General features: G+C 44.1%; 1 protein-coding gene and 1 pseudogene across 2 annotated transcripts in view; both read left to right on the top strand.

The window, feature by feature from the left end:
* Positions 1-22562, top strand: part of CILK1 (ciliogenesis associated kinase 1) — a 40048-nt gene extending 17486 nt beyond the window's left edge. Inside the window, exons 5-13 of one of the 2 annotated variants that reach the window (XM_072733986.1) lie at positions 1917-2049; positions 2738-2909; positions 4907-5074; positions 8341-8661; positions 10403-10593; positions 10711-10859; positions 12828-12956; positions 15111-15233; positions 20511-22562. In XM_072733986.1, coding sequence (XP_072590087.1) covers positions 1917-2049; positions 2738-2909; positions 4907-5074; positions 8341-8661; positions 10403-10593; positions 10711-10859; positions 12828-12956; positions 15111-15233; positions 20511-20542 — 1418 coding nt within the window. In that variant the 3' untranslated portion in view covers positions 20543-22562. Of the gene's footprint in view, positions 1-1916; positions 2050-2737; positions 2910-4906; positions 5075-8340; positions 8662-10402; positions 10594-10710; positions 10860-12827; positions 12957-15110; positions 15234-16183; positions 19837-20510 lie in introns of those variants that run through there. The other variant, XM_025991065.2, reaches the window with a different exon arrangement.
* On the top strand, positions 20895-21426 carry LOC112914238 (keratin, type II cytoskeletal 8-like; annotated as a pseudogene).
* Positions 22563-23858: the final 1296 nt, after the last annotated feature.

Below are 23858 nucleotides of genomic sequence, written 5' to 3'. Positions count from 1 at the left end.
ATTGGGACTGACATAGATACAAAGAAACCATGGTCCAGCATTTTGAATGGGAGTAGGTAAGATGAATGAAGGAAATGAGAAATTCTACCGAATTGAAACATACTTTATACATACTGATGATAAGTATTAGAAAGTAAGTCTATCTCTTTAGGTAGACTGAAAGGAATTCAAGCTTATTATGTAACTTTAAAGGAGCCATGGAAGGTTGTGTGTGTGTGAGAGAGACCGTCACAAGGGAAAGTGTTTAAATTATCAGGAAGTGTGGGACTCCAGAGTAGCCAGGGTGAGGAAGCCCTGCCAGCAAGTGGCAGCACAGAGATAGGTGAGGAGAGCAAAGATTTGGGGGGGAGGAGTGAAAGGGGGCAGGAAGGGTCGATAGGAGATATTTGGGTGAAAAATAGAACACAATCCTATGACTGTTTGGGAAGGATCCAATATACAAAGGAAACCAGGATATCTTATCAAAGGTTTGGGAAGGAGAGATGATTTGGGAGAGGATAAAAGTGGTTTGGGACAGGTTGATGGGGGGAGACAGTGATATCCAGCTGCTACCCCACTGGAGACATGGGTCCAGAGAAGAGTGGGGTCAGAGATGCAGATCTAAACATTTTCAGCATAGAGGTTGGCAAGGAGCAGTGTAGCTCCTCTGTGATGGCTATTAATTCCTCCCATCATGTGCTGGTTGGGATCTAGCTATCACAACATTGATAATGACAGGACATAACAACACCACCAGCAGCATTCACAATTTCCAGTTTTGGTGTTTCAATGAGATTTAGGGTTATATAGAATGATGTCTATGTCAGTGATAATCTCTACAAGTGGAGGGTTTTAGATTTTCAGAGACATTTATCACTGATCAGTGGGTGTCTGAGCGTACCTGGAAAGTTCACATGTTGAATATCCTGCATGCACCTGCAAAGCTCTGCTGTAGCTGAGACAGGCTTCCCATTTGGTGAGTTGTCTTTGCCTTCTACAATGTATGCTGTGCTGCAGATGTACCTCTACTTCTTTGTTAGGCAAAGTCATAAGCATTTAACATATGAATATTTGTTGCAACACACCAGAATCTCAGATACAAGTAGGCCGTATTCTTAAATAGCTTTGTTCTTTAAACAAAAATTGTAATTGTGTTTTTTCTGTGATATAAACTCTCAGAAGTCATAAGACTTTTGTCTTTTGAAATGGTTCTAGTCTCGGACTAGAGACTAGAGACTTTTATATATATATATATATATTCCCCCCCCCCCTTGGGTGACTTTTCTTTTTGAAGGTCATCAGCCCATAACTGAGTTTTGATATTTTATTATTTTTTAAGATGTTATTTATTTATTCATGAGAGACACAGAGAGAGAGAGAGAGAGGCAGAGACACAGGCAGAGGGAGAAGCAGGCTCCATGCAGGGAGCTCGACGTGGGACTCGATCCCGGGATTCCAGGATCACACCCTGGACCAAAGGCAGGCACTAAACCGCTGAGCCACCCAGGGATCCCCAGTTTTGATATTTTAAAAGCTGTTTTCTCTCCTGGAAAAGTATTATGAAGATCAGCTTTTGGATTATTTTACATTTTGAATTCATCAGTGGAAAATGAAAGAAGTCCTGTGCATGGAGCCTTTGGAATCATTCCAGGGTTCTTTTCAATTTACAGCTATTTATGAAAAAAATACAGGGTGGCTCAGTCGGTTAAGCGTCTGCCTTTGGCTCAGGTCATGGTCCCAGGTTCCTGGGATCCCTGCTCAGCCGAGAGCCTGCTTCTCCCTCTCCCTCTGCCCCTCCCCCCTGCTTATGCATGCTCTTGCTCTCTCAAATAAATAAATAAAATCTTAAAAAAAAAAAAAAGAAAGAAAGAAATACAACTGTAAAGAGTTATTGCAGAAGCAAACATGAACTTGTATTCCTACTCCACTCTCTACAGGCTTCTTCCATCGGGACTTAAAGCCTGAGAACCTCCTCTGCATGGGCCCAGAACTTGTGAAAATTGCAGACTTTGGGTTGGCCCGAGAAATCCGATCGAGACCCCCATACACAGACTATGTATCTACCAGATGGTAAATCCTCTTTCCTCAAATCACACTTCTTTTAAAATATACCATTATACTGAGAATAATATTAATGTCACAAATAATTAACTTTTCACTAAGAGAAGCAGTGCAGTTTGAAACACGTATTTGTAGTTTTGTTGACATTTCACCAGGTTTAAAAGCTTATATGGTAAATCTTTTTAAAAGGAGGCCCATTATGCTTTTCCATGTTATAAATAATATTTTATATACAGCCCTTGCTGAAGACCGCTTCCTAGAAGAGTTGTGTAGAAGATTCTCCAAAGACCTGTTTAAAAAACCAGCCAATGACTATTGTTGAAACTTTCAGACCCCAAGAATTTAAGCAGTTGCCCATGACCAAGAAGTAGCCTACAGACAAGTTTTATGTGCTTCTTTCTTCTATTCTCTCTTCTTTTTCCTCGGTCTCACTCTATGTTTCTCAAAGATGCTGTACAGAAGAGTCCTGCAGAGAAATGCTCAGTAGAAAATACTGTAGAAGTAGAGAAGTAGAGAAACACTACTTTCTGACAGCAGCCACAGCAGTTGCCAATCCGTCCTGAGTCCACCTACCACACTGCACTAGAAATATTAGAAATATTAGAAATATAGGTCTCTCCCCGAGAATTAGTGGTAGTATTGCATTTAACTCATAGAGACAGTAACCAGCAGTCCATCTTTGTCTTTTTCTCTCCAGGTACAGGGCCCCAGAAGTGCTCCTGAGATCTACCAACTACAGCTCCCCCATTGACATCTGGGCGGTGGGCTGCATCATGGCAGAAGTGTACACCCTCAGGCCACTCTTTCCCGGGGCCAGTGAAATTGACACCATCTTCAAAATTTGCCAGCTGTTGGGGACACCCAAAAAGGTGATGATACGGAACAAAAGCCTGTGGGCTAAAACCAGCAGCTTCCCCCACTACCTTTCCTGTACCCTGTGCCCCCCTGGCCCTGGGGATCACCAGCTCATCCTGCAGTCTTTCTCTTCACCTTGGTGATCCCTCCCTGCCCTTTTTGCAGACGGCCTCAACCCTCCTGCTCTTAAGTACATGCATTACGGCTTCCTGCTTTTCTCTCAGCCACCTCACCTCCCTCGCCAGCCTTCTCCATCCTCATGGCTACGACTCCTGCATCCATTTGGAAGTCCTCCTACGTGAAATCCCTCCTTATAACTGCATTCACATGCTTACACTACCTGTGAGATTTTCTCCCAACACCCTCACCGTCCCTGTGGCCTCAACATCTGACACAGATGGTGTTTTGCTTACCCCCAGCTAGCTCCCTTCCCCCATTACCCTGTTTCTGCCTGCGCTCCTACCAGAATCCCAGTGCCCTGGCGTTGAGGCTAAATTTAAATTTCAGTGCCACCTTCTCTCTCTCCCATCCCCTCTTTCCCGTCATCCAAGCAGCTGGCCACAAATCATGTTGAACTTCGCTACCGGGATCTGGCTTGGGAGCCCTGCTGCAGCCAGCACAGGCCAGCCTTGACCATCCCACCTGTGTCTGGGGCATCTTCTCAGCCCCCCTGCCCTCAAGCCCTGCCTGCAGCTTATCTTTCGCTCTGCAGCCATATTCCTCCAGCTAAACATTAGCCCTGGTACAGTCCTCCCTGCTAAAAATACTTGTTGAGTCCCCATACCCGAGCTTTCTTCACTCTCACTACTTATCGCCCACGTGCTACCTGCACCTGCTTGGTGCAACCTGGGTGGTGCCCCACTTCCCTACTCTGTGCATGCACACTCTGCGTACCTGCGTGAACATCTCACGTGATGTAATTCTGTTTTTCCAAAACCTCTCAATAATTTACCTCGTCTGTACTATTCTAATCTCTTCTTCATTTCAGCCGTGTTCTGTGTTACTAATATCATTATCCGTGTACATCTCTGTGCCCTGGACCATAGGCTTGTGTTTATTTGTATTTATTTTTCTAGGTCCTAGCACCATTGCTAGTACAAACCAGACTGTCAAAAAATTTTTACATCGTTTGAATAAATCATGAGTGCTACCTCTTCAAGATTTTCAGAGTCTCTTGCTGAACTCCCTGTGTCCTCTGGATACCTGTACTTGTACCTCCCTTGTGACCCTCATCATTTTTTTTCTCTGTATTATTGTGTTTTTACATAATGTCTTATTTTCTCTTTTTGGACAATAACATCTTTAAGAGCAGGATTTATACTGGATTGTTTTTATATATCCAACACACTAAGCATTCAATAACCATCTGAGTGAATAAATAACATAAGCTATACATAGTGCCACTTAACCTTAAAAAAAGATAAAAGCAATGTAGAGAATGTGTTTTGCAAAAAGTGTTGGAATTAGAAGGGACCGTAAAGATTGTTTGCTCTTCATTTTCCATCATTACCTCCCGAATTTAGTGGGTATGATGCACAAAGCAGTGGAGAGCTTGAGACTGAGTAGAATAGCTTTCTTTACTGGACTTCTCAGCATGTTTATTTTGAGTTATCAAGATGGAGATATTGTAATATGTAGGGTATCACAAATTTATTTAATGGGAAACAAGATGTCTTCTTTCATTTTGTTCCCCCAGAACAATTTTTCATTAGCGGTTTCTTAAACTGTTGTCTCATGGGACGCGATTGGAAGAATACTAATTTGAACTATGTTGTGTTATAGTTTTAAAACAAGTTGGTGGCAAATTCAGTGTTTTCCACTGTTCCCCAGACTTCATGTTCTTTCTAGTGCCTCCCTTAGCATCCCCTGTGTTTTGTCGCACGCAGGGCTGCACTGTGAATATGAGCATGGTAACAACATGATTGCTTTTCCATTATGGGTACATGGGCCAGAATATAAACTATCACAGCAAGTTAGCTAAGCAAGACTTTCTATCTCTTCCTTCTTTTAGACTGACTGGCCTGAAGGCTACCAACTTTCAAGTGCGATGAACTTCCGCTGGCCCCAATGTGTACCCAATAACTTAAAGACCCTGATTCCAAATGCCAGCAGCGAAGCCATTCAACTCCTGAGAGACATGCTCCAGTGGGATCCCAAGAAACGGCCAACAGCTAGTCAGGTTTTCTTCCATTTCCTTCTGTTGGATGCATTTCTTTCGAAGTTCAGGTTCTGAATAATCCCTGTCTCATAGAAGTATTTTATTTGGTATTATGGGTGAAAAATAGTATCAGATGCCACTAATGGTATATTAAATATAAAAACATAAAATAGTTTGAAACTCACTGTATATGTTAAAGGTTTAAACACTATACTTGCTTTGAAAATTGGCATACAGTTCCCATCACCACATATGTAGAAATGAAAATAAGCAGATAGATCTACCTGTCTTTGGAGAATGTTTTCAAATATATTCTGAGTTAAGATTACATAGCAATTTGCTTATAAGGCAGTACTGGTTGTTGAAAGGGAATTTGAAATTATCTTGTAGGGGTGCCTGGGTGGCTCATTTGGTTAAACGTCTGACTTTGGATCGGGTCATGATCCCAAGAGCCTGAAATTGAGCCCTACATCGGGCTCCCTGCTCAGCAGGGAGTCTGCTTTTCCCTCTGTCATTCCCCCTGGCTTGTTCTCTCTCCCTCTCAGTAAATAAATAGGGGTGCCTGGGTGGTTTGGCGGTTGAGGGTCTGCCTATGGCCCAGGGTGTGATCTCAGTCCCAGGATCCAGTCCCACATCGCGCTCCCCTCAGGGAGCCTGCTTCTCTCTCTGTCTATGTCTCTGCCTCTCTCTGTGTATTTTTCATGAATAAATAAATAAAAGCTTTTATAAATAAATAAATAAAATCAATCTTAAAAAAAAATATCTTGTAAAATCCAGCTCACTCATTTTACAGATGACACAGAGAGAACAACAGATAAGATAGAGTTAGGATGATAACCATCCTTTTTTATAGCACTTAACAGTTTGCAAATATGTCAGTTACCATTTTAACCCTATGAAGATTCTGTGAAATCAGTGTTAACTGTTTTCACTTTATAGTGAGAGTACTGAATCCCAGTAAGTTTAAGCGATTTCCCATCCAGAGACTAGTACAGATAACTACAGTTCAGTGACAAAGATGATAGGTCTCCTGCTTCATACCACCTGTTTTCTCAACCCGCCACCTCCCCCTGCCGTCCACTTTGATTTAGATGATAAAATGCGCCCCAAGACGTGTGGTCATGCTGTGGCTTCAGCTGCTCCCATGCCTCTTGCAGGCCTCCCTCTGCACTAGTGTATCTAGATTCTTCTCGGTGGCCTCCTTGGCAGTTACATGGCTCAGAATGACACAGGTACCAGTTCTAATCAGAGACAATGATTTGGCTAAACAAAAGTGATGGGGACGCTTGAAGATAGGGCTGATGCAATGCTAGAATTTGGGATAACCAGAGAGACAATAATTGGGGGGTAAGGAATTATAGAAAAGTAGCTTTCCAAAGGCTCAGAGAAGAAAGAGCTATTTGGTGCCGCAAGACTTTGGGTGGCAAGGATTGGAAAGCTCTCAGAAGTGCACTTTGGGGGATGAAAATCACAAAAATTCTGAGGGCAAGAGAAAAGCTGTCTGATGAACATTTTTGTAAAGGTTGTACCCAAGAGATGAAAAGAAGAAATTCTGTAGCAAGGAGCCAAGAGAACGATGTGTACTTTTAAGAATGTGTCAGAAAAGCTAAAAATGGCACCAGAGCAGTTTGCAAAAAATGCCTGGAGCTATAGAGACTTTTCAAGGTAGACGCCAGGATCCAGAACCTCCAGAGTCTCCATGTTATCAGCCTCTTACATATAATCATGATAGATGTTCATAGCTAGATAGAGTTATTAAGAAAGGTTATGTTTGGTAACTTCCACTCAAAAAGGCTGGGGCAGGATGCCTGGGTGGCTCAGGGGTTGAGTGCCTCCAGGGTGTGATCCTGGAGTCCTGGATTGAGTCCTGCATCTGGCTCCCTGCATGGAGCTTGCTTCTCCCTCTGCCTGTGTCTCTGCCTCTGTGTGTGTGTGTGTGTGTGTGTGTGTGTGTGTGTGTGTGTCTCATGAGTAAATAAATAAAATCTTTTTTTAAAAAAAAAAAAAAGGCAGCCTGGGTGGCTCAGCGGTTTAGCACCGCCTTCAGTCCAGGGTGGCTCAGCGGTTTAGCACCGCCTTCAGTCCAGGGTGTGATTCTGGAGACCCAGGATCGAGTCCCACATCAGGCTCCCTGCATGGAGCCTGCTTCCTGCTTCTCCCTCAGCCTGTGTCTGTCTGTCTGTCTGTCTGTCTGTCTGTCTGTCTCTCTCTCTCTCTCTCTTGATCTCTCATGAATAAATAAATAAAATCTTTAAAAAAAAAAAAAAGCTAGGGGGCAGCCCAAGTGGCTCAGCAGTTTAGCGCCACCTTCAACACGGGGCCTGATCCTGGAGACCTGGGATCGGGTCCCGCGTTGGGCTCCCTGCATGGGGCCTGCTTCTCCCTCTGCCTGTGTCTCTGCCTCTCTCTTTCTCTCTCTGTGTCTCTCATGAATAAATAAATAAAATCTTAAAAAAAAAAAAAAGCTAGGCAATTCAGGGACTATTTTAGAAAGAATTGTAAACCCTAGCACTTTAAGATTTATTCCTTGACTATCTGGAAAACTGGATTGTTCAGAACAACGAACAAGGTTTGTCAGTTGTTGTTTATAGGCAGGGTTTATCTATATCATGTATTACATTCTTGGCATCCCTAGGGTAAAATGTCTGCTCATTTTACACTTGATTCTCAGAGTCTTCCAGGATTATTGTGTTTGGCTGTCTCTCTATATATTTTTGCTTTTTATGGACTGAGGAAATTGGCTCATAAAGGTGAAACATTACATTTAAAACACATAGCAAAAAAGCAAAAATAAAAATAAAATAAAACACATAGCAGACACACCTGGTTGGCTCAGTCGGTTATGTGTCAGACTCTTGATTTCAGCTCAGGTCATGATCTCAGGGTTGTGGGATCGAGCCCCACATTGGGCTTATGCTCAGCAGGCAGTTGGCTTGAGATTCTCTCTCTCCCTCTCACTCTGCCCACCCCTGCCCCCCCCCCAAAAAAATAGTGCAGAACAAATAAATTACAAAGCCAGCATCTGTGTTGAGCCAGAATACTTTTCAGAAGTAGCAAAGGTAATAGTATTGTAACTGGCTGCTTTATCCAAATAATTTTAAGTGTATACATTTTATATTTTAGATCAGGAAAATCATAGAGTATCACACATTCGGTGCTGTTTTCTAGTTGGTTTAGGTTAAGAAAATGTAGTAAACTAGTCCCATGAAATGTGGCTCAGTTAGCCTGATGGTATTAACCTTCCTGGCTAGACTTTTCTCGTAAAGCAGCTCTATGTGTTATTCCAGGCACTTCGATATCCTTACTTCCAGATTGGGCATCCACTGGGCAGCACCACACAGAGCCTTCAAGATTCAGGAAAAGCACAGAAAGATGTCCTGGAGAAGGCAGGCCCGCCTCCTCACATTAAGCCAGTCCCCCCTGCCCAGCCCCCAACCAAACCACACCCGCGGATTTCATCGAGACAACATCAAGGCAGCCAGGCCCCTCAGCATCTCATATACCCCTACAAAGCAGAGGCTTCCAGGACAGATCACCCAAACCATCTTCCAGAGGACAAGCCAAGCCCATTGCTCTTCCCGTCCCTCCATACCAAGAAGCCTCAGTCGGTAAGGAGTGAAGATTTGCTAGGGAACCTTGTCTTGCCTGTTCCTCTTCTGACCTCACTTGTTGTGTGAAAGATTTTCAACAATAAGGGTAATAGGGGCACCTGGGTGGCTCTGTTGGAGATTGAGTATCTGCCTTCCACTCAGGTCGTGATCCCAGAGTCCTGGGATCGAGCCTGCTCCTTCTGCTCCTGCTCCGCCTGCTTATACACTTTCACGCTCTTTCTCTCTTACCGAATAAATAAATAAAATCTTTTAAAAAAATAGAGATTGTAGGATCCCTGGGTGGCACTGCGGTTTGGCGCCTGCCTTTGGCCCAGGGCGCGATCCTGGAGACCCGGGATCGAATCCCACGTCGGGCTCCCGGTGCATGGAGCCTGCTTCTCCCTCTGCCTGTGTCTCTGCCTCTCTCTCTCTCTCTCTGTGTGACTATCATAAATAAATAAAAATTAAAAAAAAATAGAGATTGTAATTGCATACCCCTGATAATAATTCTTTGGGGGACTAAATGAGTTAATACTTGAAAGAATTTAAAATAGTAGCTGACACTTCGTTAAAATTTGATAAATGTTAGTCATTGTTATTATTAATCCCTTTGGACTCAGTTTTTTCATCTATAAAAGGAAGATCATAATGCCTCTCTTTCCCACCAGACCAGGCTGTAAGCTGTGCAGGAAGATCAAAGGTCCTACTAATTGTGATGTTTTGAAAAATCACAAAGTACCATAATAAAATTTGTAGATTGCTATTTCTTTTAATGCTGTCAATTAATGCTGCTAATGCTAGGCTGTTAATTGAGTCCAGATCTTTCTCATCTGCTTGGATTGGTGCTCAAAACAATGAGTGTTAGATTCAATAATAACCTGACAAGGGCATCTAGTTACTGGTAGCTTTGTAATGCTGTCAGAGAGTCTGATTTTCTAACAGCTTTATGCAAAGCAGTATTTTTTCTCTCAACTAGTATTCATTCACTGAGGGCCAGCTCCCAACCAACACTGTGAGATACCATGTGAGGTTATAAGAGTGGTGCCTTTAGACTATTTGCTGTACCCCACCCACAACTTTGGAATCAATACGTTTTTGGAAATCTCCTGTTGTTGCTGATTCTTTAATTAAATAGTATCGAGGTCTACTAAGAAGGCAAAGAAAGCATATTTGCAGTGTTTTCAGTAAAAGAGCAGGATAACTGACATCTGAGCTGTTTTCTCTTGCATTTCTCTTTATGACAGAATAAAGCATGTTAATGATGGATGACAACCTAGCTATCTTCCCTATATGTGAGAGGTACCTTAAGTTTCCTTTTAGGAGTGCCTGGGTGGTGCAGTCAGTTAAGCGCCCAACTCTTGATTTCAGCTCAGGTCATGAACTCGGGGTCATGAGGTCGAGCCCAGTGTCAGGCTCTGCACTCAGCATGGAGTCGACTATTTCTCTCTCTCTCTCTCTCTCTCTCTGCCTCTACCCCTTCCCTCTCTCCCTCTCCTCAAAAAAAAAAAAAATCTATTTAAAAAATTCTTTTTAAAAATCATTATCTTATATAACTGAGTGTCCCCATAGGATGCAAACTGATATGATGTGTGCAGGAGAGGTGAGAGACAGGCCTAGGAATTTTCCATGGTTGCATATTGGGAATGATATGCCCCTGATCCTACTTTTCATCACCAAGAAAGTTTGGAATGGGGATTACCCATGGGTGAGCTTCATTAATGCCAAATATTGCTTTATCCCCCACTTCTTGGATGCACAGAAAATGCTAGCTGGCCTAGAACCCAAAAATGGGGAGATCAAGCCGAAGAGTAGGAGAAGGTGGGGTCTTGTGTCCCGGTCAACAAAGGATTCCGATGACTGGGCTGACTTGGATGACTTGGATTTCAGTCCATCCCTCACCAGGATTGACCTGAAAAACAAGAAGAGACAGAGTGAAGAGACTCTCTGCAGGCAAGTATGCTCCTCAGCTCTGTAAACAGATCGGATCTGGGGTTTGTAGAACAATCTGTACCTCTCTGATGATGTTTTCAGTCTCATGCTGACCTGAGTCACATTCCCTTGATTCAGATTTGAGAGTGTCTTGGACCTGAAGCCCTCTGAGCCTGTGGGTACAGGCAATAGCGCCCCCACCCAGACCTCCTATCAGAGGCGAGACACACCAACCCTGAGATCTGCCGCCAAGCAGCACTACTTGAAGCACTCACGATACTTGCCTGGTAATAGAAATACTTGCCTTTACTTTCATCATTGATAAGAAACCATTTCTCTGGAATCACGTTTTCACAAAGATTCTGTTTTGGAAGGCAAGTGCCAAGGGGCTTCTAGACCTTCAGAACCAGCAGGAGCATCGTAAAAATACTTGCTGAAACCCAGGCCTCACATTTTTATTTTATATAGTTGTCTAAGATAAAAGCATTTTGTAGTGGAAACTGGGTCCAGGGGCTCCCCACCCCTACTGAGAGGGAGGAACTGGTAAGAGCCAGGCAGCATGCCTGAGGGCCCCTGCTCCAGAGACTCTCTGGAAAAATTGCCAGTCCTGTGTGCTCTCAGGAGACCAGGGTAGGAACTCAGTCATACCACCTGGCAGTATTGCAAGGGGTAAGTATAAACGCTGTAGCTTGATGGTTGCGCAAGCCTCCTCTCTCCACATCCTCCATATTCCAAGCTTACAGGATGAGCCAACCATCCGTTCACAAATTCATTCAGTCAGTACATATGTACTGAGCATCTGATGTGTGCTAGGGAAATTATGGGGAACACAGCATCCAAGTGGGACCATGGGCTGCAGTTTTATTACAGTCTATGCAGTGACTTTGTACAGCAGCCTGCAGCTTATAGTCTAGAGGTGGGAGCCAGACCCTAAACAAATAGGAACCAGTAGCTCAGGTGGTGATACGAGATGTTAAGGGCGATAGAAGGCAGGAAGGAGGCACAATGATAGATAGAGTGCTCAGGAAGGGCCTCTCTGAGCAAGTGACTCCTATCTGGGCCACCAAAGAATGTGGAGGAACAAATGAGCAGTACAAACCAGGCAGATGAAGCAGCAAATGGAGAGGCCTAGGAGGCAGGAAAGGGCTTGGTTTGTGAGGGGAAGGGCAGTGGGGCCAGAGTAGCCAGAGTGTGGTAAGAGAGCGATAGATGTACTAGAGCCCTCTTTGGGAGTCTTCTAAGAAATTTGGAATTTATTTCATAAGCAGCAGGAAGCTGTTTCAAAGGCTTTAATTGGAGAGTGTGCTGGGTTCATGTCCCATCTGTGTGATGAGCGGATGAAGGCAGGCTGTAGCTCTCGTAGCCGGTAAGGGAGTGGTGGCTTAGGCTGGGGCTGGGGCCCCAGGACACATGAGGTGGGAGCAGCAGGCCCTGCTGGTGTATTGACTCCTCGCCCTTGACAGGCCTCCTGGGATGACCAAGAAGAAGAGAGAGCAAGTGACAGAGCACAGCAGTGGTCCAGATGTCAGGGGCAAAGATTCGAACTACAGCCACCACAAGCGAAAGGGAGCAGGGAGGGAATTAGTTATTTCTTTTCGGCTCTAGCAGCAGAAGGAGGATAAAAGATGAATTCAGTCTTTCAGTTCTGAAAAATAGCTGCAGTGCCTGACATAAATAGGCAAGTGGGCAGTCACGTGGGTGGTTTGGCTCCAGGTCAAGGTGATTGATAAAGATCCAGGCAGCCTTGGGCGTGAGGGAGTCAGCAAGGGTCACCAGTGCAGACCCAAGTCACCAGCACTCGATGGCGCTCATGGTCCAGGTCAGGTGAGAGGATGGATCTGGGGGACAGGATGCAGAGAGGAGAGCAGGGGCCTGCAGAGCTGGCTGGTAGAAGGGGGATGGAGAAGACTTTGGGAAGGTGACAGACAAGCAGTGACCCATGAAGGGATACAGGTAGGAGTGTCCAGGAACACTGACGCCCAGGACACCACCAGAGGGGCCAAGACAGAAGACGTGAGGCAGACCTGTTGGGAGAAGGTCAAGAGACCTCTCTCGGGCTGCCCACCAGTGAGACAGCATACTCAACCCCAGGACACAAGCTTTCCTCTGCTGTCTATCATCACAGCCAGTTTTTGCTCTGACTGTCAAGCTGTAGGAAGCTTGGATGAATAGGGTTCTGTGATGAGCTTACCACTGAAATCTGGTACAAGATGAAATATGTCTTTTGCATTTGAAACTCCTGTCTTCCCTATTAGGAATAAATATAAGAAACGGCATCCTTCCAAATCCAGGCAAGGATTTTATTCCATCTAACCCGTGGTCTAGTTCTGGTTTGTCTGGAAAATCTTCAGGAACGGTATCGGTAATCAGCAAAATAAATTCAGGTGGGTAATGATCATTAACCCCTAAATGACAAGAGGCAAATTCTCTGGATGCTGCAGGGTGGGTCCAGAGAGAAGAGACAAGAGGGTTTTCTAGGCGGCAAGCCCAGGGCCCCTTTACCAGGCCTGTGCTCCTGTCTCTTTCTGGGCAGCAGGCCCTGGGTACTCAGCCAGCGACTCCAGGGTCTGCCCTCAGGAGTAGCCAAGGCATCGGGCACCTCTGACTTCCGAGACCCTGCCCTACTGGACCTCCAACCTAGCTCCATGCATTGTAAAATGCCTTGCTCCATCCAGCTCGCCCCCTCCTCTGATGACCCAGCTTTAGCCCAGAGCATCGAAAAACCCCCTCCAGTTTGTAGGTGGACAGCTCAGAAGGCACAATGATAGATAGAGTGCCAAAAAAAAAAAAAAGTGCCTCACTTTTTTTCCCTCATCCTCACTTTTTTTAAAATGAGTAAATGAATTTCATAAGCCTTCCAGGCGGGCTAACCCCATTCCCAGTAGACCAGTTTCCCACATCACTCTCCCCAGACAGGTACCTGCCACCAGCTCAAGGAGTCAAACTTTGCAAATATACATGAAGTCCACTGTCTAGGCCTTCCTACCTTTTCTCTCTTCCCCTTTCCTTCCCCTGACCATCACCTGATTTGGGTGCTTATTATTTCTCTGCATTCTTAAAAGATTCATGAACCACTTAGTATGTTTTTGCATGTTCAAAAATTAATATGAACATAATTCTGGATCTCCACTCATTTTAGTAATTATGTTATGCTGTAGCAATTAAACATATATGTAAGACACACATAATAAATATTGTATAACATAACTATATATATATAATATATATACTGTATCATAATCTATTAGTTTTACTGGACCGTAATTTATTTATTCTTCCTTTCTCGATGAGCGTGTAATTTGTGAACAATCTTTGCCATGAGAAAGGGTGCTGAGATGAACCTATTGTTGTGCACCCATGTGAAGGTTTCTCTGGGTATAATGTTAACAGGTTAAAGGGTGTGCTCATCTTTGACTTTACAGATGTTGCCAAATTGCTCTCCAGCAGGGTCTGGGAGTTGTGCTGCATCCTTGATGCCACTTGGTACTGTCAAGATTGCAAAATGTGTGCCGGTCTGATAGGTGTGAGATGGCATCTTATTGTGGTTTAAACTTGCATGTTTACTAATGAGGTTGAGCATCTTTTCTTGTGTTTCTTGACTATATTTTTTCCCCTTTTGTGACTTACGTGTTCAGATTCTCTTCGCATTTTTTTTCATATCTATTCACCAAAAATACAAAATGTGCTCTAGCACAACACAACTCCTCACACATGCTTTGCCACCATGCCTTAAGCAGTTGCCAGGAGCACTGTGTTGTGAAGACGTACAACAACTCTGCCACACATTCCCTCTTTTCCCACCGGATGTAACTTCCATTTGTATAATGGCCCATAATAACATCTTTCATCATTCCGTGTGTACTTTAAGTCTTAATAAGGTTTAGAGATATCCATTCATCCATCCAGAATGTATTGATTACTGCTACATATAAGGCATTCCATTAACCTCCCAGAATACTAGGATGAGTAGCATACAGTTCCGGGCCTTTAAGCACTCTCAATATGAAAGTGTCATAAAAAGTGAATATATTTAATAGAAGTTATTAATTGTTCTGGTGAGAGGCAAGAGCATTTAGTGTAGGATCACTTGTAATAGCTAAATAATTAAGGTCACCTGTGTGCTGTTCAGTAAGAGAATGGTCCAGTGAATTATGGCTTAGCCATATTCTAGAATTTGTATATACTGACATGGAAGGATAACTGTTCTCTGTTATGAAGTGGAAAAAGTGAATTTCAGAACAGGCTAAACCTTTGATTCCAAAAAAGAAAGAAGACTGCACATTTCCCTTTTCTGGAACCAGGCAACCCTCCAGACTCTGTTCAGGTCAGGCTGCGGGAGCGGCACTGTCTGCTGTCCCTCTTCCCTGTCTTTCTGACAGTGTGGTGTGTAAGAATGCTCTGCTCGCAATTCACTGTTTTTATTGTATTTCCCCCCTAAAAGTAAAAATCTAATTCTTTATTGTTCTGCACCTGTGTAACTACGTTGGTGTTACTTGCACATGTCTTTGTAGTAACAAGCTTTTGCTTTTGTGAATCAGTTGGTTCCGGTTCTACAAGTTCTAGTGGACTGACTGGAAACTATATCCCATCCTTTCTGAAAAAAGAAGTGGGTTCTGCTATGCAGAGAGTACACTTGGCACCTATTCCAGATCCTTCCCCTGGTGAGTTCTATTTTGGATTATTCGTGGATCAGTTCATCAAACGGTTATCGAATAACTACTTTGTGCCAGGCATGTTGTAGGCTGAAGACCCACCAGTGAAAGAGAAAGACAAGACTCCCTGTCCCATGAACTTACACTCTGCACAAAATAAGTAAGCCGAATCAAACGCTCACCAGTGCTAAGGAGAATTAAGTAGGCAGGATATAGGGAATGTAGGGGTCAGAGTGTGTATTTTAAAGAAGGTGGCCAAAGAAGACCTAACCACCAAGGAGATGTTGAGTGAAAGTGTGAAGGAGGCGAGAGGGCTAGCCATGTGGTGTGGCTGAGACTGTCCTCAGCACAGGGTTCCTAGTGCATGGGCCTGGAGGCAGGATAGGCAGCCATATTCCTGGAAAAGCAGGGAGGCAGATGGCAGGGGTGGCATGAGTGATGGGAGGGGAGTGGGCAGGAGAGAGAGGTGACAGGAGGCAGGGGTCTATGAGGCCGGCCCTGCAGGCCACTATAAGCTTGCCATCATTGACCGTGAGCGACATAGGAGCCACTGGAGGGTGTCAAGCAGAGGCATGAGGTGATTTGACTTCCATCTTGCAGCCTCACTCAAGTGCTGGTTGTCACAAGATCAGAAGCAGGGAAACCAACTAGAATTACCCAGGCAGGAAAGAATGGGCCAGGGTGCTAAGAGCTGAGCGGGGCCAGATTCTGAGTATGTTGGGAAGGTAGAGCCAGTAGCATTTGCTGACCAGTGACAAGTGGGCTGTGAAAAAAGAGGCATCAGCAATGACACCAGCATTTTTGACCTGACACTCTAGAATGGAAGGGAAGACTATGAGTATCCCACCAGGGCTTCTCTTGAACTTGGTTTTCTGATATTTTTGTCGCCCAGATGCATTGATTTGCTTTGTTTGCAGGAGTCCCATATCAATCAGACCCACCTTCCTCTTTAACTGCAGGCTATTCTTCCCTGAAGGCTGTGAGACCTCACCCCGGGCGACCTTTTTTCCACACCCAGCCTAGAAGCACTCCTGGGTTGATGCCACGGCCTCCAGCTGCCCAGCCAGTGCACGGCCGGACGGACTGGGCTTCTAAGTACGCTTCTCGGCGATGACCGGCACGAAGCTTCTGGGCGCAGGGAATAGCAAGACACAGTCCCTCTGCCAGTTGGTGTTCTGCCGGCAGAAAACTTGTGAAGGGTATAAAAGCAGACACTTTATATAGTTATTCTTCTGAACTAAGACATTTCAATATTCTTTAAAAAAATTTTTTTTAAATATTGATTTGAATGCAATACCCTTTTTTTGTACAAAATTATTTTATTCTAAAACTGGGTCCCATTATTTTCTTAAACAGCAGCATTTTGTATATATGGATTATGTTTTAGCATTTTATACGGTCAACTTTGTAATGAACTTTTTAAAAATTAATTGATTTTCCTTTGGGGTTCCAGATAGTATTTTATACAGATTTTTAAAAATGTAATAATATTGATGCAGTATTGCAGCAGGGGTGCAATTGAAGGCTATGTGATAGAAGGTTATTTACTCAATGCGTGCAGGTATTTGTGAAGTGGTTAAATTTTAAATGTGGCACACTGGTACTTCAGGCTTTCTTGGACTAAGCTCAGCACTAGATAAATGAACTTCTGCTTTTCTCAATATTATGATCCTGGTTTGATTTTTTTTTTGATACCACTGTGCTGTTCTAAAAGTACTATTATGCAATCAGTCTCCCAGATGAAAGAACTCTAAATATTTTTTGAAATTTTGACGACAACCCTTTTTGGTGGTTGGAGATATGCAAACGAACCATTTTATCAGCTATGCCATCGCATCCTATTTTCTCCCACTTTTTCCTTCCATTTTTGAAATCAAACTGTATCAGTACCCACAAAAGGGAAGCTTTTCAAGTCAACAGGTTTTGAACAGAAAGGTCAACACAGTCCGTTAAACTTACATCCCTACCAAGATACATGACCAAAAAGCTGAGTGTCAAAGCAGCAGAAGATTTTCTTTATTGTAATAACTGATTGAATTTTGCATTCAGCTCAGTTCTCCAGGCCTGGCTAGGAACAGACGATGAATAATCTGCCCTAGCCAAATTCTCAGGGCATTTTGGGGAGCAGAAAAAATTTATGGTAGAGGTTCCACTTATCTGGGAAGTCATAGCTACCATGATGTTAGTGTCTATAGCGTGCCACATTTGAACTCTTAACAACTGTAGTTTCTTCACACAGTGGGAACTCTTATTTGTTGGACAGAGGCTGTTCCATTGAGAGGCATGTTTACAGCAATTTTAAAAACGACAAAGCTAGTTTGGAGTCAGAAAAAGACAAAAGGTCCACTCTTTGTTTCTGTAGGGCATGTCTGCCTCCACCTGTGGTTACCTGGAAGGCAAGAGTGAAGGTCTCAGCCATTGAACACGAGACAAACTCCATAGTGTATTGACTCACATTCTCCCAGGCCCCAAGCTACTCTCTTTTGGTTCTGGGTGCCAGGGTATAAGCAAGTTGAGCCATATGAAATTGTCTGTCATTTCTGGAGGTTAAAATGATATATTAAAGTGAACATTGGCACTTTGATAGGATTCAACCCAATAAGTTGGCAAATGATTGGTTTGAGGTATTAGTAATGTGTTGCAGCCTGAACAAATTGCCTTGGCTCCCGAAGAGCCCTAATCTAAATCAGGGAGTAATTTTTGCTTTGGAGAATCTGGTTCAAAAATGTACTTGAGCAAGCACTATGATCCCGAGAGGCATGAGAGAAGCACCTAATGGATGTGGATTTGATAGGTAATATTTTCTGTTAACAAACTGGCAGCAAAGCTTCAGAAAACAAATATGTAAATGTAAGCACAACTTGAAGCTGAGTTCACTTCTGTATTATATCCTCAACTCATTATCTAAAGCAACAGAAAATGTGTTTTCAGAGATGAGTCCTTTACTGCGAGTAATATTTATTTTCCCTTTCTGTATTATGTATAAAAAGTAAGTTAATCTGTAACCTTACCCAGCTTGCTGGAAAGCTGGTTTTAAATTGTAAATACCTCTTAGAGAAGCAAATGGATTGTGAATACCATATTCTTGGCACTCTAGCTCTTGTTAAGGTCATGATTTTTTTTTAAATTGAGAAATCTAGTCACATGGTTATTACACATTATAAAATTGTTTGCATAATATTTTTGTGGGCCCAAATTTAGAAGATATTTCTGTTTTTGTCCTCTTACTTTTTGCTTTATTTATGAGCAAACGACTTCCCTTAGGAAGCTAAACACATTTATCCATGTGAAAGTTGAGAAGCTGATGAGCAGTTGAGAAAACTGGAAGACTGAAAAAACAATGTAAATTCTAAAGAACCAGCAAAATCCTAGAAATTTCTCCCTCCCCACTCCCCACCGTAATGGGTAAAGGACAAATGTGTATACACACTGTTTACTATAGAAGGGAATTGTGATCATTTTTTTGTTAAGTGAAAATCAAATGCTACCTGGTGCATATATTTTTTAGTTAATAGAGAATTATAAAATGTACTATAGACACCAAGAGGAATGAGGAGTTTCACTGTATCTATCCATGACTATACCTCATTTCCAGTCAGAAAGCTTTTCGGGATGTCAGGAAATGGTACAGGGATGGCTCTCATTCCACACCCCAAGGTCCAGTGATAGCGGTGTGCCTTGGGGTACATGTATCAACTGCGAGCCAAGCTGCATGGGCATAAAAGCTACTCCTGGTGTGATTGTTCATCTTACAGTAAAATTCCATGAATTACTAAGCATTGCTCAGTATGATAGGGTTTAAGTAGGAAGAAAATTGATTTTCAAACAGTTTTTTAGAACCCTCTCTTATAGATAGCCTAAAGGACCGTATCCATCTAACAAATTGACACTGCGTCACCTTCTGACGTTATCAAAAATTGAACACGTTCAAGGTAATGCCTAAGTACAAAGACCGGTACTACTGGAGCTCATGGACACCATCTTTTCTCATGAAGTAGCGTTTCCCTACCATCAAGCCATCGTTTTGTGCCATGTAGGAGAAAAAGAATGCAGGCTGTACGATCCAGCTCAGTGTATGACCAAAAGCAATATGTTTATAAGAAAATGTTTGACATGCTAATTATATTATATCATTTAAAGCATACTGTAGCAACTCGTTTGTTTAATATATGTGCTTAATTTTTAGAATGATTTTTACAATTTCCAACCAAAGTACTGTATTTTATATAACTTATTGTGAGGACCCTCTCATGGAAACCATTAAGAAGACAAACTAGAGGCAAGCATCACATTGATCTGTATTACCTGTTTCTTATAGACACTGTGCTAATGTGAATTTGAAATGACCCGAGCAGTCTTCTGATCTCAGATATCTTAGTACTGATAGCAGTTTAGTCACCTGATTCGTACAAGGGAACAACTGAGAATATATTTATTTAAAAAGCAAATGTTCAGAATGATGAAAATAGAGGCGGACAGAAAACCACAGACACAAGCCCCTTCTGAAATAAAATATTGCTTTTTGAATAGTTTGTCCTAAGGTGTTTAAAAACGTTAACTTTATGTAAGGAAATTCTACCCTAAATAAAGTCACAGTTAAAGAGAGAAAAAATGATTTGAGTGTTCTGTTTTTGTTCTCATTGTTCTTCCATCAAAAGGTAACAGTGGGGTGCCTGGTGGGCCCAGTTGGTAGAACATGGGACTCCTGATCTCAGGGTTGTAAATTCCCAGCCCCACATTGGATATAGAGATTACTTAAAAATAAACTCTTTAACAACAGCAAAAAGATAACATCAGAATTTCCTAATGTGAAATTTTGATATTTTATAACTTCTTAATGGTTGGTATAGTTGTACTGCTATGAAATTGGAAGCATAAGCTTAGAGCAGCAGTTTAAAGAGTTATCTTGCAATCTGGAGACTTATTGTTATTTTTATTTTTTTGGAGGCTTTTAAAAAAAATTAGCATCTAGCAAGTTAGGTGACTAGGAATGTTTTAAAAAAGAAAAAGACAGGATGCCTGGGGTGGCTCAGCCGTTGAGCGTCTCTGCCTTTGACTCAGGCCGTGATCCCAGAGTCCTGAAATTGAGTCCCACATCGGGCTTTCTGCACCGACCCTGCTTCTCCCTCTGCCTGTGTCTCTGCCTCTCTCTCTCTCTCTCTGTGTCTCTCATGAATAAATGAATAAAATCTTTAAAATAATAAAAAGAAAAAAGCAGGTGGAAACAATTTCTTGTTGCTGATTTCGTCATGCCTCATGATTAATACCTACCTTCCGTGTTTTCAGCTTTTCACAGCATACTCCTGTGTACAATATAAACCTTCAAACCAAACTCATCACTTCATGAATTACATATAGGATTCCATGGGAAATTCACTTCCCAAACATTCTTTGGATCCTTGAAAGACTTTTTTAGGAACACAGTTTACCAAAGGTGTATTGCTGAATCTGTCACATTAGAACACTGCTGCCCTGACTGTGAACTCAATGGCATTTATCTTTTTGGAATCCTGTGCCCAGCCTACTCCTTCAGAGGGCCTACAGATTTGGGCTCTCACCATCCTTCCTGCTAATAAAATCTGCTGTTGAGTTCTCCCACTTAGAAGCAGCTTCTCGCCTCCTTGAATCTCTATCTGGTTCAGCCTACTTGCCTCCACTCCAGCCCCCACCATGCCCATCAGGGTGACCCAGAAGTCCTACAAGGTGTCCACCTCTGGCCTAGGATCTTCAATAGCAGCTCCTCCATGAGTGCGCCTGGCACATGCGTCAGTTCCTCTGCCTTCTCCCAGGTGGGCAGCAGCAGCAGCTTCCAGAGTGGCTTGGACACCAGCAGGATTGTGGTTGGAGGCTACAGCGGGTCTATGGAGGGCACAACAACTGTCCTAGTGAACAAGAGCCTGCTGAGTCCCCTAAAGCTGGAGGTGGACCCCAACATCCAGGCCATGGGTACTCAAGGGGTCAAAACCCTCCTCAACAGGTCAGTGTCCTTTATGGACAAGGTATAGACACTGGAGCAGGAGAACAAGATTCTGGAGACCAAGTGGAGCCTCCCGCAGCAGCAGAAAATGGTTCAGAGCAACACGGACAACACATTGGAGAGCTTCATCAACAACTTTGGACTGCAGCTGGACACAGCCAGGAGCAGCTGGAGCTCCAGGTGGAGTGAGGCAGTGTGCAGGGGCTGGCGGGGACCAAAGGATAAGCAGGCGGGAGAGATGGAGGAGCGTGCAGAGATGGGAACGCATCTGTTCTCAGCAGGAAGGCTGTGGGTGAAGTTTACATGAATAAGGCAGAGCTGGAGTCCTGCCTGGTGGTCCTGGCCGGAGAGATGGGCTTCCTCAGGCCGCTGGTCTCTGACACCTCCGCCGTCCTCTCCGCGGACACCACACTGGCTGAGCTGGAGGCTGCCCTGCAGCGAGCAGAGCAGGACCTGGGGCAGCAGCTGCATGAGTACCAGCAGCTCAGGAATGTCAGGCTGGTCCTGGTCGGAGAGATCACCACCCACCCAAGCTGCTGGAGGTTGGGGAGAGCCAGCTGGAGTGTGGGATGCAGAAGGTGAATATTCATACCAAACTCACCAGCAGCTACTCCGGTGGGCTAAGCCGGGCCTGGCCTCAGCTACAGCCTGAGCCCCTTCTAGGCCAGCTTCGCCTGTGGTGGGGGCTCCAGCTCCTTCGGCAGTGCCATTTCCTCCAAGGCCATGTTTGGTGAAGAAGATGAAGACCTGTGATGGGAGGCTGGTGTCTGAGTTGTCCAATGTGCTAAGGGAACAGCCGCCGTGGTCCCTCCTAGCTTCCCCATCCTGTGCCTGCCATAGACTTTGGGGGAAGAAGCTGTGCAGGGGAGCAGTGGGAACAGGAGACCCACCTAGGGCTCAGCCCCAGTCCTCAGCCTACCCTTCGGGGGAGTCTGCTGCCCTTAGTACTCCCTCTGGCTCATGCCTCAACTAAAACACATGCAGGTGTCTTTTCTAAAATTAAGCCTTGGGGTGTCTGGCTGGCTCAAGTTAGTAGAGCATGCAGCTCTTGATCTCAGACTTGTAAATTGAAGCCCCAGGCTGAGTGTAGAGATTACTTAAAAATAAAATCAAGGGACGCCTGGGTAGCTCAGTGGTTGAGCGTCTGCCTATGGCTCCGGGCATTATCCCAGAGTCCTGGGATTGAGTTCCATATCAGGCTTCCTGCTTTTCCCTCTGCCTATGTCTCTGTCTATGTCTCTGCCTCTCTCTCTCTCTCTCTCTCTCTGTGTGTGTGTCTCTCATGAATAAATAAATAAAATATTTTTTAAAAATCAAATCAAAATAAAATAAGATAAATAATAAAATAAAATAAAGTTTCACTTGGTTCAAGTCAGTATAGCTTGGGACTTTTGATCTTGGGGTTGTAAGTTAGGGTCCTGATCTCTCACCAGGGGGAGTGCGGGGGAATCTGACTGTGACAGGGATGAGGCCTTGCAACAAGCAGCACGCAGATCTCAGCTGACTGAATTCATACTTGCAGTTCCCAAGTAGTAATCCCAGCCAGCAGCCTCACCTGCTGTGGAATGTCTCTCAGCCTCATCTGACCAGAAGGGCTGGCGACAAGTCCTGGAAGCTGTGTCCCAGCAGCACTTAAGCTAAGAGGTGACTGAGCGGAGGAGATCCCCCACAGTGCAAAGCCGGTATGGGGTGCAGAGTGTTCCCATCCTATACATAGGCAGGGGGAGTGATTCACAGCCACAGCTGAGGGTAGCTTCTGGCTCCTCCCAATCTAAGAGCCCGTTTGGGAAATTGGGAGTAGCCAGGAGCACCCATTCCCTTCCCACCAAGCAAGGAAGCTGAGATATGGCCCTATTGCCGTAGAGAGTGTCTTTTGGCGCCATATGATTAGAAGGGCTGGCAAAAACACCTAAAAGCCATGTAGCCCAGCAGTACCCAAGCCTAGAATCAGTCAGAGCCTACAGTTTGGGGAGCAAAGCCAGTGGCCCTGATCAGTCAGGGAACTGGGGTAAGGGTAGGCTTAATTTCTTTCTTAATTAAGAAAATAAATGAAGAGCTTTACCAACTTTACTGCTTCTCCTGTTGCATCCAAGCAGCAAATCTGATTCATAGCCCTGCTCATCACTGAATACAGACTTCAATGTGTCCAGCCACAGAACCTAACCAGAGCACATGGGAAGCTGTATAGCCCATTCAACAGCCCCATATACAGTGACACTTGAACAGAGCACAGCCCATAGCTTTCTTCATCTGCAGGGCAAAACCAATGGCCCCACCTGAAGACAAAATTCAGTGCACACTCTGTCCTGATGTGGGTCCCCAAACAATGAGCTATATAAGACTTGGGTTCTGTCCTGCTACCCTGCTAAGACAAGGAAGTTAATTCATAGCCCCATCTATTACTGAATATAGTCCCCAGTCCTGACCATCTAGCAAGACTCACCAGAGAATTCAGGCACTGTGGGGCCTCTCCTAGAGCCTCACTTGGATAGGGAACCAAGTCAGCAGTCCCATCCAACTGTTCTCATCCAGTAGCATACTCCCCCACCCCCATTCTCAGAGCTTGAACAGTTGCCTCACCCAAAAATAGACCATAATAGTAGGCCTCTTCTATTCAGAGACATTATTATAGCAGACACACCCAGAAACCCAAATTG

The sequence above is a fragment of the Vulpes vulpes genome, chromosome 1 (assembly GCF_048418805.1).
Source record: "Vulpes vulpes isolate BD-2025 chromosome 1, VulVul3, whole genome shotgun sequence".
In the NCBI taxonomy this organism is placed as follows: Eukaryota; Metazoa; Chordata; class Mammalia; order Carnivora; family Canidae; genus Vulpes; species Vulpes vulpes.
This window is presented reverse-complemented; position numbering and strand designations above follow the sequence as displayed.